Genomic DNA, 17,129 nt, shown 5'->3' with positions numbered 1-17,129 from the left:
TGGCCCAGTGCTTAGTGAACTCTTGAGATGCCCACACTGCTGTGCAGCTGCTGAGTGGTCTCTGCCTGCCCAAGACTGCTCAATCCTCTTTTCAGATGGGCTCTTCGTGTGCACCTTTGTCCATCACCCGTCTACACAAAACATTTGTCTACACAGGGAGGATACACTGCCAGAACTCCAAAGTAGGGAGGTGACAGGATTCTGTATCGCCAGGACTAGAAATAACTGCTGGCAAATAATCTATTCTAAACTAAAAACAGCTCGCAATGAACCTAAAATTGACTTTACTGGTAATGAATGACCTGTGATTGTTAATCTTGATGGAATTTAAAGTCACCATGGAAACAAATATCTATGAGGGGTTTGCTAGTTTACATCAGTAAAGTCAGAAGATCCACCTTAAATGTGGGTGACATTACTCTCTGGGATGGGATTCTGCAGTGAATAAAATTGAGAAATGGGACATTCACCTCTCTCTTCTCAGGGTGACTGATACCTTAAGCTCCCGCTGCCATGATGGACGCCCCCCCCCCCCCCCGCCAACTGTAACCTGAAACAAACCCTCCCTTAAGTCGTTGTCAGGTATTCTGTTCCAGTGATAAATAAAGCAACTCATAGGAGATTAGCCCTTGGAATCAGGAGTGGTCCTGTTACTGTGGTAACACTGATCATGTATGTGGTTAGACTTCGGGTTAGGAAATCCCTAGAATGCTGTAAGAAGGGATTAGTTAGTTATTCTGGTAGAGTCTGGAAGACCAGAGTGCTGAAAGAGAAGTGGGGCAGCGGAGGCCTGGCTCCCAACGTCTATAGGGAACCAGGTGAAAGGCCATGTGTGAGATTCTGGCCAGTGATCTGAATGCACTCCGCTCACACCCTAAAACTTGACTGATGCTCACTCAATACAGAAGGGATTCATTTGTCTGCTGGAGGAAATACCAAGATAGACAAACAGCATACGGATGGGTGGCACTGCTTCTGCTCACTCCTTTCATCCAGGTCCACACAGTGAGCACGATGTGGAGCAGAAACACCATGGAAAGTATAAGGGTTAATGAAGAAAAGGACTTGTGCGAGTTTAACGTTAACAGAGACGGCAGATTCAATTGCTAGAGAGAGACCTGGCCCTCTGCAGACATCAGGAGTGGTGCCCTGAAGGGGAGACCTCCCTTGCAGCACTCTAACTTCTCAGAAGGCAGAGTCATTTGAACTGAGAATGCTGAAGGATGGTTTTTCTGATCAAACCATTGCCTATGGAAGTGTTCTCTTGCGGGTGCTAAACAGCCCAAACAAAGATGCCTAGAGCTTTGGTCCATAGGGACCAGTCTCCACCCACTAAGGGTCAGGAGCAGAACGTGGCAGCGTTGTCTGTATAGTGCCTGACTCTGTAGGTGTAAAGATACATGACTGATAGGGTCATTGAGTCTGTTTCATGATTTCAGAGACAGGCAGTGTTCATCAGGATCTCAGGCCCCGAAAGGCTACTATAGGGACCTGACTATGAAAGCTCAGTTGTAATGAGGATTCTGGGATGCAGGAGATGGCAGGAACATGAGACTGTGTGTTGAAGGCAGCAAAGTTTGAGGGGTAGGGATGGAGAGAGAGAGAGAGTCTGGTAATCCCAATCCATTTGGAGCCCAGATAGATTCTGTTGTCAGTGCCAGATGACAGATGTGGGACAGATACAGGATTTGGTGTTTGATGTACTGACTTCTGTTCAGTCATCTGCCTCCACCCTTCCCTGTTGGAATGTACTTATCCTGTACTATTATTACATGCTAGAACCACGCTTTCCTCTTGTAGTATAGGAGATTACCTTGAGTTTCAGATTAGACATGGACTTTTAAAGTACTGGAACTGTTAAAAGACCATGGAGAGCTACAATTGGACTGAATGCATTTTGCATTATGAGATGGTCATAAGCCATGGCCTGGATGGAAAGTTACAGCTTAAAAATTATAGCTTAAAAGTTATGTTTGCTTGTCAAGTTGACAAGGAGTAGACTTAAGATAGCTAATGCCTGTTGTCAATGGGATTTAGAATCACCACAGAACAAAGCTCTGGGTAAGTCTGTGAGGGGTTTTCTAGATTATGTTAATCAAGGCCACAGGACCCAACTTAGCAATGGGCTACATCATTCCGTACACTGGGGTCCCAGGCTTAGTGAAGGTGGCAGACCAAGGCTGCTGTTGGTGACAAGGAACAAGATACCATGCAGGTTGTGGTGAATGCCAGGAAGGCCACACTATACTTCAGTCCTGGTGTTTTGGAGCAAGCCCGGGCCACTCTAAGCAGCAAAGGATGCATCTAGTATCTGGGAACATTAAATGAGTACCAGGTATATATATAAAATATATGCATGAATGAAATGCCCACAAACGCAGTGTGTACACTGTCAGCATATATGAGCCAAGTCTAGGTTAGGAGAATATGGACCTGTACCAGATACGGCCTTGATGAGTGGCCTGAAGGTTGGGGACAATGGTATGTAGGGTAGAGGTGTGTAGAGAGGGAGAAACGGGAGGGAAAGGATGCAATCTGTGTCATCAGATCCATACTGCAGGGGCAATGAATTGGGCGAACTGACTAACACTGGCCAGTCGTGGTTGCTGTCCATGGTGGTCCCGGCACTATAGTCATAGAGCATCTCATCTCAGCAGTGACTCGAAGATGTCACGTGACTGCTACGGCTGCCCTCCCAATGGAGATACTTGCATGGAATCATTCCCAAGGACACCAGCTCCTGGTGGTAACCTTCAGCCTGTCCCAGCCCATTGGACCTCAGGCTTATCAGGATTGATGGTCTAGAGCGCCAGGGCACTGCACTGGCCTGGACCCCCTTCACAGCAGAGGATGCACAGGGAGGATAGAACCACAGGGCCGTGTGGCCTGTGTACGTGTTTGAGGTATACTGTGTAGGTGCTGTTTTCTCACTGACAGTACATTGGATCTTCAACAGCAAAGAGGCACTTCAGTGACGCAGAAGGTTCACTGGTTTGCCTTGACCAATGACAGCCATTATGTTCTATGTGGGGCAGTGATTGGGGCCGAAGCCCTTGGAAATGTCCCAGCAGAGTAAACACCTAGGCTAACAAAAGGGTAGCTGTGGAGGCGGTCGTGTGGCACTGAGACCAGAGAGGCGGTGGAGGTTGGTCTCTTCTACTAGCTTTCATTTAACATTCCATTAAACACTTTAATACTTGAAATAAGTTTAGACCTATGGAAAAGTCTCAGAAGGTCCCCTACATTTTCCTAGGTTGCATTCTTGACAGGTTGCATTTTATAATGATAAAAATCCAGAAAATGACCACCGGTTTCCCCTTACTCACTAGACTAGAAATGGTGCTGATCTTGCCAGCTTCCACACGGATGCTTTTTCTGTCACCCAGAAGCCCATTCAGGGCCCTGTCATCATTTGTGTCTACTGCTTCTGAGGAACATTGCTCAGAAAACATAGTGCGGATCTGCCTGGGCCGAGTGAGGCTTTGTCAGAGGGTCCGCAGTGCTTCTGCATCTTCTCAAGTGTTCTGCGGTCCCTGTGCCCTGTTTACAGGTTGACCACTGTAAGGGGGGGTCACTGCTACACTTTCCACCACAACCAACAAGAGGAAGCAGATATCTTTGCCCGTTCTTTATAATAATCCTTGGGTGGTTTTGATTGAAACGTCTTCTATGTAATCCCCCTTCCCAGAGTCTGTGCCAGGGAAGAGGCCCTCGGGAATTAAATCGACATCTCTCCCTCAACCGTGCGAGAGGTGGGGCTCAGAGGCAAGGGCGGACTATGGTGGGCAGAAGCAAGTGGCCATGCTTCCTTCCAAAAAAGTCTGTTGCCCAGTCTGGGAACGGTGCTGGTGGCTGTCGGCTGTCAGCTCCTCAGGGAAAGCATTAGCTGTCACTGTGTTAATGGACAGCACTCTTCCTGTGAGGCCCCACACAGTGACGAGGGACATGGAACAGCCATGCAAGTCCGCAGGACAAGATATGCTTCAGAGCCCCGTGTGTGTGTGTGTGTGTATGTGTGTGTCCGTCCAGGCTGCATTACAGCCTGACTTCTCCTATCCAGTGTGACTGTCTCAACAGCCTTGTCCTGGCAAAGTCACCTGACTTCTGCTTTTGGAGAGCCCCATCCATTACATATTTCTTTTTCTTAGTTCAAATCTATAGTTGCTTGTCAAAACACAAGCTACAATATAAGCAGGAACCAATACAGATAAATTTACTTAAACAGTTTTAAAAAACAAAACCATAAAAATGGGGAAACCTTTGCTTTTTCTATGCACACTGCCCCTTTTAAGTAAGGGTTTTTCGATGGATAGTGGATACCATGTTGACTATGCAGAGCCGTAAGCTCCTAGGGAACGGTGCACAGCATTACATAGTTCTTAGCATTCCATGGACCAAACCAAACTGTCTGTGTAGCTGGTATGGGAAGCCCCCACAGAATGGCATGCTATATACACGGAGTACAACAATATCAAGCCAGATCTCCTCAGGATGTCTTCTAGAAGGATTTCGTTTTAAATGGTACTCACAGATGCTCCTCCCATAATCTTGGGAAACATAACGGTAGAGCAGCCATCTGGACTCTGTCCGAAGGTGGTATAGGGTGTTTGAAACCAAGCCTTTTCGTTAGCCCAAACCACATCACAAAGAGGCAATATGGATGCTCCTAGTCCAATGGCTGGGCCATTAACAGCTACAATAATAGGCTTCTTAAACTGAATGAAAGTATTCACGAAGTTTCTAAAATAAAAAATAAATGGGGAATTACTGAAAACATTGCATATTTGAGCAGATGAAAAAGTCTATCATGGAATTCAATTAACCAAGATGTAAACTCTATGGAATTCATAAGAGATGAGATTTACATACAGTGCTCTCTAAAGCTGTGGGCCGTGGGTTGATTTGCTGTATGTTGTATGTAAAGTTTCAAGACAGCCTGGCCACCACACATGGAAAGGTGTTGTTATAAGTTTAGTGCCTGTAGTTGGTACTTGGGCTTTCTAGTCAGTACCTCTTATTCCTCAGCCCTAGAAGATTCAGAAGTCCACTCACATTTCAGGAATCATAACCAACCAAGGAGTGATCTTGTCGAGCTTTGGTTTGAGACACACCAAGAATGTCTGATGTTGAGTGAACAACAGTGGATCAGGTGTCAGATCTAGTGTTGGTATGTGACTAGTGTCAGCTGTTATATGGAGGTAACCTGAATGTAACTTACACTACATAGAATGACTTCCAGCAGATAAGAGATGGGCTGATTTGAGACGCTTGACTGGCAAATGAGGCTGCTAAGTCCTCAGAGGCTTGCTAGGTGGACTCTACCGAGTGCTGCAGGATCCACTGAAGAAGGAGCACAAAGATAGCAAGGCCCCCACAGGGGGTGTGCATGTCTAGCAAACCCAGTCAATGCTATCTGGGGGCTTACTTCCAGCTAAGGCTGGAAAAGCAAGTCACTTTCTGAATGTGAATGAGTGGTGTCACACCACATTGGGGATCCCTCTTGCCACATCTGGGAGCTGGCTATGTGTTCAGAGATGGTTCCTTGCTATGATTTAACTTAGTAGAGCAAAAAGAAAAAGAAGGAAAATAGAGCCTGGAGTCCCGCACAGGCAGAATGAGCTGTGATGGGGAGGACCTAGAGCTGGCCATGACTAGATTCTAAAGCCATGCCTGCTCTTAGCACTACAGAGAGCCAGCGAGCTGCTTCCCACAACTCATCAATGTAAAACACTGAAGTGGTGAGCCACCTTCTCCAAAAACCATGACACCTAGCAGTTTAGGCTGTCCCTAGTGAGATGACTAGCCAAGGGATGCAGATTTTAGCAGCTTATCGCCAGGCTGACCCAAGCCTAAGCAGAAGACATGTAAAGTTCGTGGGATTTCTGACTAGACAAGACTTCACTCATGCAAATGAATGAGCTGCTATCTGAAGAGAGCCAGACATCCTTCTGAGCAGGCATCTGAAGCAAGCAGAGTCTTTACTGCCTTCTGAGGATTAAGGACCAGTAACCTCGGTTGGGACTACATGTACAATGTTGTCCCTGACAGCGTTTGGAAAGGTGACCGCTACAATGGTGGTCTCTAGGACATGGAGCAGATTATTTCTGAAATATGTGCTCTAGGTACACAGGGTGGCTGCCACAGTATCGAGATCTAGAAACCGTAATAGGATGGTAAACTAATGTGAAAGGAACAATTATAATGCTAAAGTAACTCTACGTGTAATACTGCTATACCCATTTACATGTTTGCATAAAAATCAAAAGCTGAACTTTATTGTTGCTTGGAATAACTTCAGCTGAAGGGACTGACTCTTTGTGGAAGGGGTCAGAATTCCAGTCTGGAACAAAGATCTCCCCTTTTCAGTGGGAACTGACCTCTCTGATGTGTGAACTTAACAACAGATAAAGACAAGGGCCACACAGAAAATCCCCAAATCTGCAGAGCATCCTGCCCGTCATGCTGGCTTAGTCTTGCGAGCAACTTTGGGACACAATGCTCCCTGAGCGGAAGGAAGGTAGTGACTGTCCTTAGTGGGGAGCCCTGAAGAGCCAGCGTCAGGGGAAGAAGCTGGGTAAAACTTGGTATTAAGCAAAATTCCTGATGGGAAGAACATTTCCTAATTCAGATAGGTAATCAACCACTAACGTTAGATAATCACACACAAGGCTGGGAACTGTCTGGGGAAAATGAGGACCTGGAATTGTTCCCAGCCAGTTCGCTGCCTTCTCTGCTGGGCTAAACAGGACTGAGTGGAGGAGGCCATACTGGGGCAGCAGAGGTGCCTGCTGGGAAGAAAGCTCCTGTGCGGTTCACAGACCTCAGAAGCAAGGCTGTAAATAGATTCCTGGTCCTTGTGCCTAGCGCCAGTGTCCTGGACATTTTATCATAATGAATCTGTAACATGGCTCTCAGCCCAGGGACTGACTCAGTTTTCCTCTTGCTCCCATTTAGGAACTCATGACAAGGAACTCCCTTTGCCTCATAGTTTTACAGGGTCTGAGACAAGGGACACCACAGGAACAAACACAGCTGAGCAAGAGAAAGGCTAATGGAATCTGGCATGACTTACTAACTACCCGACCTGCCAAAGTAGATCAAGAAAAATTCCTATCAACAAGAATATATTTGCCTAAAGACACAGGTAAGTTTGGATGAAGTAGGATTTGGCTGTTCATTTGAATATCAATCCAGTTCTGTGGTGGACATGGCGAAGCTGGGAACCAAAATGAAGAAAACCAACCTTTAAAATTACCTAAAAATTCAAAAAATGAGATTATTTGAAATAATGTCTTGATTTTTTTCTTTTCTGTTTTTTCCTAATCCCAATCCTACTAATCTCAGCTTCGGTGCAGAGTGACTTATCACTGGTGAGAGGGAGGGAGGAAGGCGGGAACCTCGGAAGAGTCACAAGTGGAGCTCAAGGCAAATGGACCTTGAAAAAGAATCCAAATGGTGAAGACACTGTCTGGCAATCCCTGTTTTTTTGTGGTTTTGTTCTTAATATCAGGCCAGGGCTACCAGAACACACATCTATCTACTGTATGGATCTAGTTTGAGCACATGAAAAAACACTCAAAGCTGCCGCACAGCAGAGGATGATTTGTGTAAAAACGAATCGCAAGTTGCTGCTCACTGATCCCAAATGGGGCGGAGCATAGGAACATCTACTGGTACATCCCCGCTGGCACAACTGGTAAGTGTCAGACTGCTATCTAGTTGTTTCTGGGGTACTGATCTGTCTGGGACTTAGGCACATGAGCAAGCAATTTAATTTCCAAAAAGGAGGACTGTGCCATCTACTATAAGCCTCAAGTTATGTAGGAGTCCAGAAATAACAATTCGGAATAATATTTAGTAAGATTATAGGATCTCAAAATTCTGAGGAAAAAAAAAAGGCAATCAAGTTACGATTACACTCAGAAAGATAGCAGTCACAGTCAATCTTTTGACACTGTGACATGATACTGTCACATGCACATTTCATGCCCGAGAATTATGCAATTAAGTTATTAAAAAAACATTAAGTTTTAAGTAAGCTTATAATTTTGTGTTTAGCATTCATAGCTATCCTTGGCTGTGTGTAGCCCATGGGTTGGACATGCTTGAAATAGATGGTGGGTAACCTCCTAAATCACTGTCTATTAATTTTGAAAATGATTAAATATGTCGTGTAAGGCCGGCCAAGGCAATGCCTCATAATGCTGAGGTCTGGAGTTACAGGGCCTGTAGGCAGTATCCATGAGAACAATTTGGGTGATCTGTCAAAGAGATGATTTGTCATACCCCAGACCCATCAATACAGGAAAGCAAATGAAAGAAAGTCCACTCCATTCTGTGTGTCTCCAGATGGCTTATAGGGGACCGGAAAGCCCAGTGTCACAGTGGCACTGCTAAGCCCACTGACTCTCAGAGTCTCAGCCCCAGTCTACAAGGACCTAGGGGTTTGGTACAAGGTGCTGTACTCCACTCTCATGCTTGCAAGCCTTTGCATTTGCAATCTGCTACAAATTAGACAGGTACAAAAGGGTACAAGGGAGTCACGTGAGGATATCGTCCTTCTAGAGAAGTGGGCAGGGAAATACAGACCTTCCTGGCTAGGGACCGGCTTTACTCTAACTAAAATTCACCTCTGAAAAATGAAGACACTTTTAACGCAGTGACAGATAATTAGCACAGTAAAGGAGAGGTGCTTTGCTGACAGTGGGACTTGGAGGTTCTAGGGAAGGCTTCTGAACTATCAGCACATAGTAGTAAAGAAACCAGAGGGGAGTGGGTGTGTCTCCGGGTGTTACTATCACAGGGAAAAGCAAGCTGCCGCACAGTAGAACCAAAACTACCTTCCGTTACTTGTGCGCATCCATTCCAAGACACTTAAACTGACAACGGCGTGCTGATCATAACTAAAGACACGCTGTGGACTTGAACATGGCCAAGAAAATGAATTTCAAGCTGGGCATGGCAGTGGCTTGGATATAACCCCAGAACTTGGAAGGCTGAGGCAGGAGGATCATTAAGTTCAAGGTCTGATTGTCTATGTAGCAAGACCTTGTCTCAAAAGAAAAGTTTGCAATGCTCTCACCACAGAAATGCAAGGGACAACTCAAATGATTTAACCACGTCATAAGGCACATGTCTCAAAATACATATTTTTATCATCATTTAAAAAATTGAAAATATATTTAGAAAAGGCTGAGAACACAGGCAAAAACTAGTCTATTTTCTGGGAAAGTCTAAGGAAATGGGGCATTAACTGCATCGTTTGCTTCTCCGTGTGGTTGGAAGGGGGTCAGGACAACAAACTAGAATGTGCACTACTTACACTGACGAGAAAAAAAAAAACCACACCCACCGTGTGAGCTCATGGGGCTGTCAGAAAGCCTGCACAACACAAGAGGACAGAAATCCGTATGTTGTTGTTTGGGAGATAAGACACAGCACAAATACACAGGCTAAATTATTGCAATGGTCCACAAAGGCCCAAGCTTAAGCCAGCCCTGAATTCTGTGATAGGTGCAAGGCAAGTATTCCTATTTATTAATTAATTAGTCTTGCTACAGTGCCTTTCAGAGGATGATGTACACTTTCCTCAAGGCTTGTACAGGCTTGTTCTCTCAGAGACTGGTACCCTGCAGCACCCCAGCGATCCACTGAAAGCCCCCATCTGTACGTACCTGATAGCGTCTGCCATTTTAGTGCTTTCTCTCTTTCGGTCATCTGTGAGGCGCCGAATAAAATAAATAAAGTCCAGACCACAGCAGAAGACGCTGCCCACAGCGCTGAGCAGAACCAGCTTGCTGTCGTCGGCTGCAGCTGTGCTCAGGGCGCTCTGCACTTCTTTCATCACCTGAAAGTCACCACAGGTGCAAGTGGTCAAGAGCATTTTGGGCACAGAACCCTACGAAGCACTTTTTAATGGGACAATCTAGGTCTAAGATAAATGCCATCTCCAGTCTGATTTCCACCCACCATGACGATAAATACTCTGTATGCTTTTCATGTTCTCTAGCCAGGGCTTATGGCTCGAGGTTACTGTGGTGAATTACAATCATTGGTGCAAAGGCATGTGAATCTACATCACCTGGCTGTTCTACACCCACCTCGGCTCTCAGCAGACAAGGCAAGGCACAGGGCTGTTTCTGGAACTTCTAATTCGGACAGCAGGTGGCATATTCAGCCAGCTTCAAGAAATGTGTTCAGTTCTAGGGCTTTTTGGCTGTTTTTCTTAGCCACCTAACACCATGGGGACAGAAGTCTAAATCATTTGCTGGGTTAAGTGTACCGAGCAGGGGGTGCACCAGTGTCAGAGGGTATGCACCACTTGAAATGACCTCCAAGAAGCATCAGAGGTACCCTGCAGTCTAAAAGTGAACCAAGGACCAGCCTTTTGGGATTCTGGCCAGATCCCCATTTGCCTAAGATGTGCACAATGGCAAACAAGCAACCATAAGAACCGAGGTACAATGCAAATTCAGACACTGGATTCTAGAGCCTTCACAGAATTGGTTTCCAAACTCTGAATACATTACCCAGGGCCACCGAAAGCTCCCTCACTTATTAGTTAAGTGCTTGCTGACAAGGCCATGTGTCTGCTATAATGTGGATGGCACCTGCACAGAGGGGTGACGGTCAGAGTCTTTAAAGGGACTAAGACCCAGGGTACTTCTATCTGGTCTGAATAAAGAACCCATCAAGATCCTGATGAAACTTTAGCTAAAGCAGATTCCGTGTATACCCATTTCCACGGGACTTTAGGGAGGCCGCAGGCTGCTGCCCTATGCTCTACAGATGAGTTGGGAAGTGGGGGACCAAGACAGGAAGGATGAAGCTACTGTCCCCACTTCAAAACCATAGTTCCCCACACTAGGAGAATGGAGTAGCCCCTCAGTATTCTCTTCCTGTGACTGTCACTACGGCCACAAGTGTGATGAGAAGCAGCTGTCATCTCCCCAGAAGGCTTAGAAAGACTGCAGAGTGTCACTCAGCAAAGCAGGACACCAGGACATGGAGAATCATGAAGCCACAGCCTGGGGCATTGTCTCTCACCTCTGGGTTTAGTGAGTTATTCTCTGATGATTTTGTGGATAACAAGATGTGGGTGAAGCCATCTTGCTTCCTGACGACAATATCTCTGTATCTGTAGGCACTCTCTGTCTGCCTCACACTGAAACGCAACCGCTTGTCAAAAGGTTGGTCTCTTCTGTCGTCAATAAATTTCCTTTTCCCGGCTGTCACTCCTGTTACGGATGTCTGTATGGTGACTGTTCCGTTGGCTGCTAGCGCATCCATGAATGGAGATGTACCTGCCAAGAGTTTGAAATCACAGTGGTCTGTGACATCCTACCATCAACCAGTCCCCAGTGTGGCCTCTGAATTAGACAGAGGCCCATCGCAAACCCAGGACTTAGCTATTAGAGAATATCACCAATTAGAGGCTTGCCCAAGTTCACTTTTAAAGAAACCACAGCTTTGCTTATCTGGTGGTCAGAGAGAAAAATGTTGGACACGCACACAAGCAAAAGTGTTGTAAAGAAAACGTCAAAACCTGAGCCTTGTAAAGAATGCAACTGGGTCTCACAGAAAACACACGCTCTGAGAATTTGAAAAGGAAACGAGACTGACTGAAAAAGACTGGAATCAATGTTACTTGTTCTAAATCTAAGAGGGACCAAGAGAGACAGAGATGAAGCCTCATGCTTTGGCAGGCCTATGGAGAAGTGGCCACTGTTCCTTGTGGATATCACAGACAGCAAGGACTTCTTGCTCAGGCTGTCCCAGAAGATGCTTACCAGGTCAGTCTACTGGACCCCATTCCATTTCACCACGTCACTTACTTTCTGTTTTGTGGGTTTCTGAGACAATAAGTTCTTATTATGTGGCTCTGAACCCACAGAGATTCTTCTGTCTCTGCTTCCCAAGTGCTAGAATTAAAGGCATGTGCCGTGACACTCAGCTTTCAAGTTTAAATAAGCACAGGTTGGGGAGGACCTGAAGATGGCCCTCCTCTCTCTAGCAATGTCCCATCATGCACCACCGCTCCTCAGTATCAACATGGATGCCGTTTCAACCAATCCTGGCACATGGTTCTTCAACTTTTCTTTTCAGTGCGAGATCAAACCCAGGGCCTTATGCATGCTGGGTACATGCTCTACTACTACCCTGCTGACTGACCCTCAACATTTTTTATTATAATACAGTGGACAGTAAAGTACCTTGATTGTTACAACAGGAGGAAACACCTCCACCTGCTTCAATCTGGGCAATAAAAACCATTCAATTCTCACTTAATCTTTTTGACAGATCTAAACAGGTTATAAATGTGTATGGTTCAAGAATCTAAAAATGGAGGCTGAAGAGATGACTTAGTGGTTATGAACACTTGTTGCTCTTGTAGAGAAACTGAGTTCAGTTCCTAGCACCCACAATGCTGCTGACAACCACTGTGACTACAATTTCAAAGGATACTATACTTCTCTAGACTCTTTGGGCACTTGCTGTATGCACATCGTACGCAGATATATGTGCTGGCACTCACGTATGTCTCATACACATAAAAAATTTTAAAAATCTAAAAATAAGCTGAATGTAGTGGCATACACTGGCCACCCTGGCACCCAGAAGGCAGAGACAGGCAAATCACATATCTGAGGTTATAGCATGAAACCCTGTGTCAATCTCTGATTCCCTAATCTAAAGCTATAGCAAGATATATGCTAAAAAGCCTCCTACCCCACTACTGTACTCCAGGCCAGGGTTTCTAAGGTGTCCTTCCAGATTCTTTACATGGAAAGAAACGAGTGTTTCTCCTTTCCCATTAAAGAACAGGCGCAGGAATACTACATACGCAGGGTCTTACGCACACTGGTATTTTTGCTTGTGTAATAGTACCTTGGTGTTCATTCTCTCAGAACAGTTTTTGTTCACAGGAATCGCTGTGAGCCACATTAGAATTTATTTTCCCAATTCCCACTGGAAAGAAAGAGCACTACTGTTCAGTGGGTTAATTCTCTCAGCAGTGGCCTGGATCAGTCAGAAGGCAAATCCAGACTGCATGTTTCTAGAAGATTTGTAACCTGAAGTGTTTCATTCCTGAAAAGAACAGCCGACGATGACAACGTCACCCGACAGGCAGGATGTTGCTGAATCACTCTGAAAGCTTTTTAGCTTCATTCTCTTTTCTGCCAGATCATCCCCAAGCAATGCTCAATATCTGTACTAATGGCTTGTGCCCAAAGCACTCTCCACTTGTGCTCTCCAGCACCATTCTCTGTTGGTGTGCCCACCAGAGCTTCTCTGGTCTACGCTCGCTATCCCTACTTCTTCCTTGGTTATCGACTGCCTGACTCACTTTAACGTAGTCAATAGGACAGCTAATTCCTGGAGAACAGAGAGATGGATGGGGAGATTCTGAACTACTGAGCTCAAGTTAGAGGGTAGGGGGTCTTCACAGGGCATCCTGGTGAGGAGAGTTGGAGACACTGGCTTCCCCAACTTCCTAGTGAAGATACTCATGGGAAAATGCTCAGGGGAGGGGCTTGGGCCTCCAGGATTGGAGATCAGTATATGTACGGGAACTGATGTCCAGAGAGCCGATACTGACAAAGCAGGCAGTTACCTTCACAGGAAGAGCAATAGTCTGCTGCAAGGTTGGGAATAAGGCAGAGATTTGTTTGTTTTTAAATGATCAAGTACATTACATGCACTTACAGCAACGCTAGAATGAAACCCACTACATTTTACAATTGGTATATACTTCTCATTTAATGAACAACCCTTAAAGCTAAGAATGAAGGATCACTGAAGGCTGTAACAAATATAATCAACTTGCTGGGCATGGTGACACATGCCTTTAATCTCAGTACTTAGGAGGCAGAGGAAGGAAGATTTCTCAAAGTTCACGACAGTCAGGGTTACAAAATGAGATCCTGTCTAACCAACCAACCAACCAACAGCTACTGTGCATGAAGGCCCTGCTGATTCCAGAGTCTGAGAACCCTGTTATCCATCTGTGAATAGCATGAGGCACATACATAGCTATGCATTATTTAGATAGGAAGTGCTCATATTAAGACTGAGCTTTGGCATCCCATATCACCAACCACAAGGTAAGCCCCTGCCTATCCCGACTGCCTACAGCATTTGTGCATTTCTGCTCTCACTGGGACAGTCAAGCCATGTGCTCTTCTTGAACCCATGCAGGTTTGTCTCACTTCCTTACCTCTGAACATATTATTCCTCTGCTAGAATACTTTGCCCTAGATGTAACCACAATTCTTTGGGCGTTTCCGATGCTACTTTTATTATAATATAACAATAGGGTGTTTCTATACCCTATTTTCTAGTCCACTTTAGATCCTGAATAATAGATGCAGAGATCTGGTATTATTATTAACAAGCTGACGACCTGAGCTATTATAACCCGCTAAGCTATTTATCCCAGCCACCGGCCCCTTGTTACCTGCAGTTTGAGTCTTGCACTGGCCTGCTCTGTTCCAGGTGTGTCTTCCTGGCAAATCCAGTGGCAAACACATTTCCTGGGCCCTATGCCCTCTCTTTTCTTTCTCTCTCCTCTCCCTTGGACCCTCCCACTTGAATCTGAAGTCTCATCCTATTCTCTTCCATGCAGCTAATTGGCTCATCAGCTCTTTATTGACCAATCATAAGGTGATGGAGAAGAAGTTTAGAAAACCCCAGGACAGGCAGTGCCTCATAAAAATAACAATACCAAAGTCCAGCCTGTACTCATCTTTCTTCCAGATGGAAATCAGCATTAGAGTAATACAAAGACAGCCTTTATACAGGGCACAAAAAAGGTTATCCCTAGACCTTCAAATGGCTAAAAGTTCTGGTCTTCAGGAAGTCATGCCAAGTCTTTCATGAACCCACCTTGTACTGGTCCCTCACCATCACCACCTGTACTCCCTTTATAGAGTCCCTAAAAGTTGTTTCTCTCAGCACACTTTCATATATATTTACTAGTGGCATATTCCAGAAGGCCTGTGCGGGTGGGGCCAACGCTGTTTCATTCACTCCTATTCACAACACTCCAAGGACCTATTCAGCCTATTCATTTGTGTTATTCACAAAGCTAACCCAGCAGTTCAACACCCTGGGGCAGAACTACTGTGTAACAAAGTCCTCCACATTGCAACACTCTAGGGGGCACCCAAGAAACCAGGAAGAAAGTAAACTTCCTAGGTTGCAGGGCCCCTCTCAAGGTGAAGTATGCAATAGCAAGTGCTGGAGATAGGGGACAATGGAGCTGGGGGGCTGTCTCAGGCAGTGCAGTAAACTCCAGGAACACGGCTTTGGGTGATGCAGCTGCCCCTGTAACAACCCCCATAGACTTCCTTAGCCAGACAGGAAACCTCTCCTCAGTGCTCCTTGTTCACTGCTCCACAGTACAATCACACAACTGTAATTGCCTGCTGGTGACTGGACCCAGGAAGAACTATTCTTCACACCATAAACAGATCATCCAGTGACATCCTTGATGATGTGAGCCTTAAGCCAAACAAACCCAAAATGCTGCTGGTTACGGTGCTCATCACGACAGAAACCAACTAGGGCAATGAAGTTGCCAAAAATGTTTCTTATTATGCCTATTTCTAAGACAAACCTAGAAGAGTAAATAGTTTTATTTTCAAAAGTGAGTTTTAAGATTAGAAAATTTGTTCAAAAAACAAAACCCCCCAAAACCCAAGTCACGCCTCCAAGGCTCAGGATGATGCACATGCTCCTATGAAGAAGAACTCAACGTTTTCTATGTCAGGCAAGTCGGAAACCTATGGACCCAGGGTATTTAACAAAGATCAGTCAGGATGCATGTGCATCACGTGTGCACACACAGACATGGGCAAATCACGATGCTGACAACCTGGGGGTGTGAGACACATTCTACTTACCTTCAGAACTCTAGGGAAGAGAAGATGGAATGGCACTCTTAACTAAAGCAGAAAATAGTAACCACTTGGACTCATTACAAGAAAAATATTCCACCTCTCCCTTACTTCCATATCAACAACAAAAAATGAATAAAAATCATTTAGAATATACTGGAAATAATATCTTCAAAAGGAGTACTGTTTGAGAAAATACTATTTCTCAAGATGAAACAATCTCTCAGCAGGAATAAGGCAAACCATAAACAAGAAAGGACAACCGCAGCAGCAGCTACCTTAGAAGCATGCCTGCTTAAATCAGTGTCCTATGGCTGTAGCAACACAGGGCAGATGCTGGGCCAGCAGGACAGTGCCAGCCTAGCATGCCTGAGGCCTGGACTTCACTCTCACAGAAAGGTTGATTTTATCACATGGTTATGGAGGTTTTAAGTCCACGATCAACTGGTCCCATGTCTGGGGGCTGTGGCAGGGCAGCGCACCAAGGTGAGAACACACGGGGCAGGCAGTGTTCACTTCACAGTCAGGAAGCAAAAGGGGAAAGCAAGAGATGAGATTCCCATGCATCTTGAAAGCCTAATACCAATGGCCTTGACCTGGTAGGCCTGGGTCCTACAGGTCCCAGCAGCCCTGACCTCAACACATGGAGGCGGGAGGAGGGACAGACACTCACTTGTGGCACTATAATCCTGTTTCATTAACAGTTGTGTAAGGGCAAGAAAAACAAATACATATTTCACATTCTAGTTAATAGTTAGAAAATACCCATGACTAAGGCCAAGGATGGTGGCACATGCCTTTAATCACAGTATTCCAGCATCAAAGAGGTAGACATTTCTTCACGAGTTCTAGGCAGTGAGAGCCTGTCTCAAAAACAAAACAACCAGGATAAATAGATACCATCAAAATTTTGTCAAAGATCATTACAAAAGAAAAAAAATAAAAATAGAACCATGATTCTTGAAAACACCAAACACTTTCTTAAAACATCTCCCAATTTAAGTTCCAATAGACTTCATCAATATTTCTAATAAAGATTTAACAGGAAGACACACTATAATTTTTCAGCGAAATGAAATGTGCCTTACTAAGTTACATAAAACTACACAGAGTACATGAGTTCTGGTACAAGACAATGGAAACAGTTTAGATCAGGAAACACATGAACCAGTTAGACTGCCCTGGACCATGCAATAAATGTGAATGAATAAAAAGAGTTTGGGGGCCAGA

General features: G+C 45.2%; 1 protein-coding gene across 4 annotated transcripts in view; it reads right to left on the bottom strand.

The window, feature by feature from the left end:
* Positions 1 to 17,129, bottom strand: part of Cdyl (chromodomain Y like) — a 207,650-nt gene that overhangs the window by 6,036 nt on the left and 184,485 nt on the right. For all 4 annotated transcript variants that reach the window (XM_021180697.1, XM_021180698.1, XM_021180699.1 and 1 more), the window contains 3 exons: positions 11,047 to 11,303; positions 9,675 to 9,847; positions 4,530 to 4,740 (listed from right to left, as the gene is read on the bottom strand). In XM_021180697.1, the coding sequence (XP_021036356.1) occupies positions 4,530 to 4,740; positions 9,675 to 9,847; positions 11,047 to 11,303 (641 nt within the window). The remainder of the gene's footprint in view (positions 1 to 4,529; positions 4,741 to 9,674; positions 9,848 to 11,046; positions 11,304 to 17,129) is intronic.

This window comes from Mus caroli, chromosome 13, assembly GCF_900094665.2.
Source record: "Mus caroli chromosome 13, CAROLI_EIJ_v1.1, whole genome shotgun sequence".
NCBI classification, from domain to species: domain Eukaryota; kingdom Metazoa; phylum Chordata; class Mammalia; order Rodentia; family Muridae; genus Mus; species Mus caroli.
The sequence above is the reverse complement of the archived record's forward strand: the minus strand, read 5'-3'. Positions and strand labels throughout refer to the sequence as shown.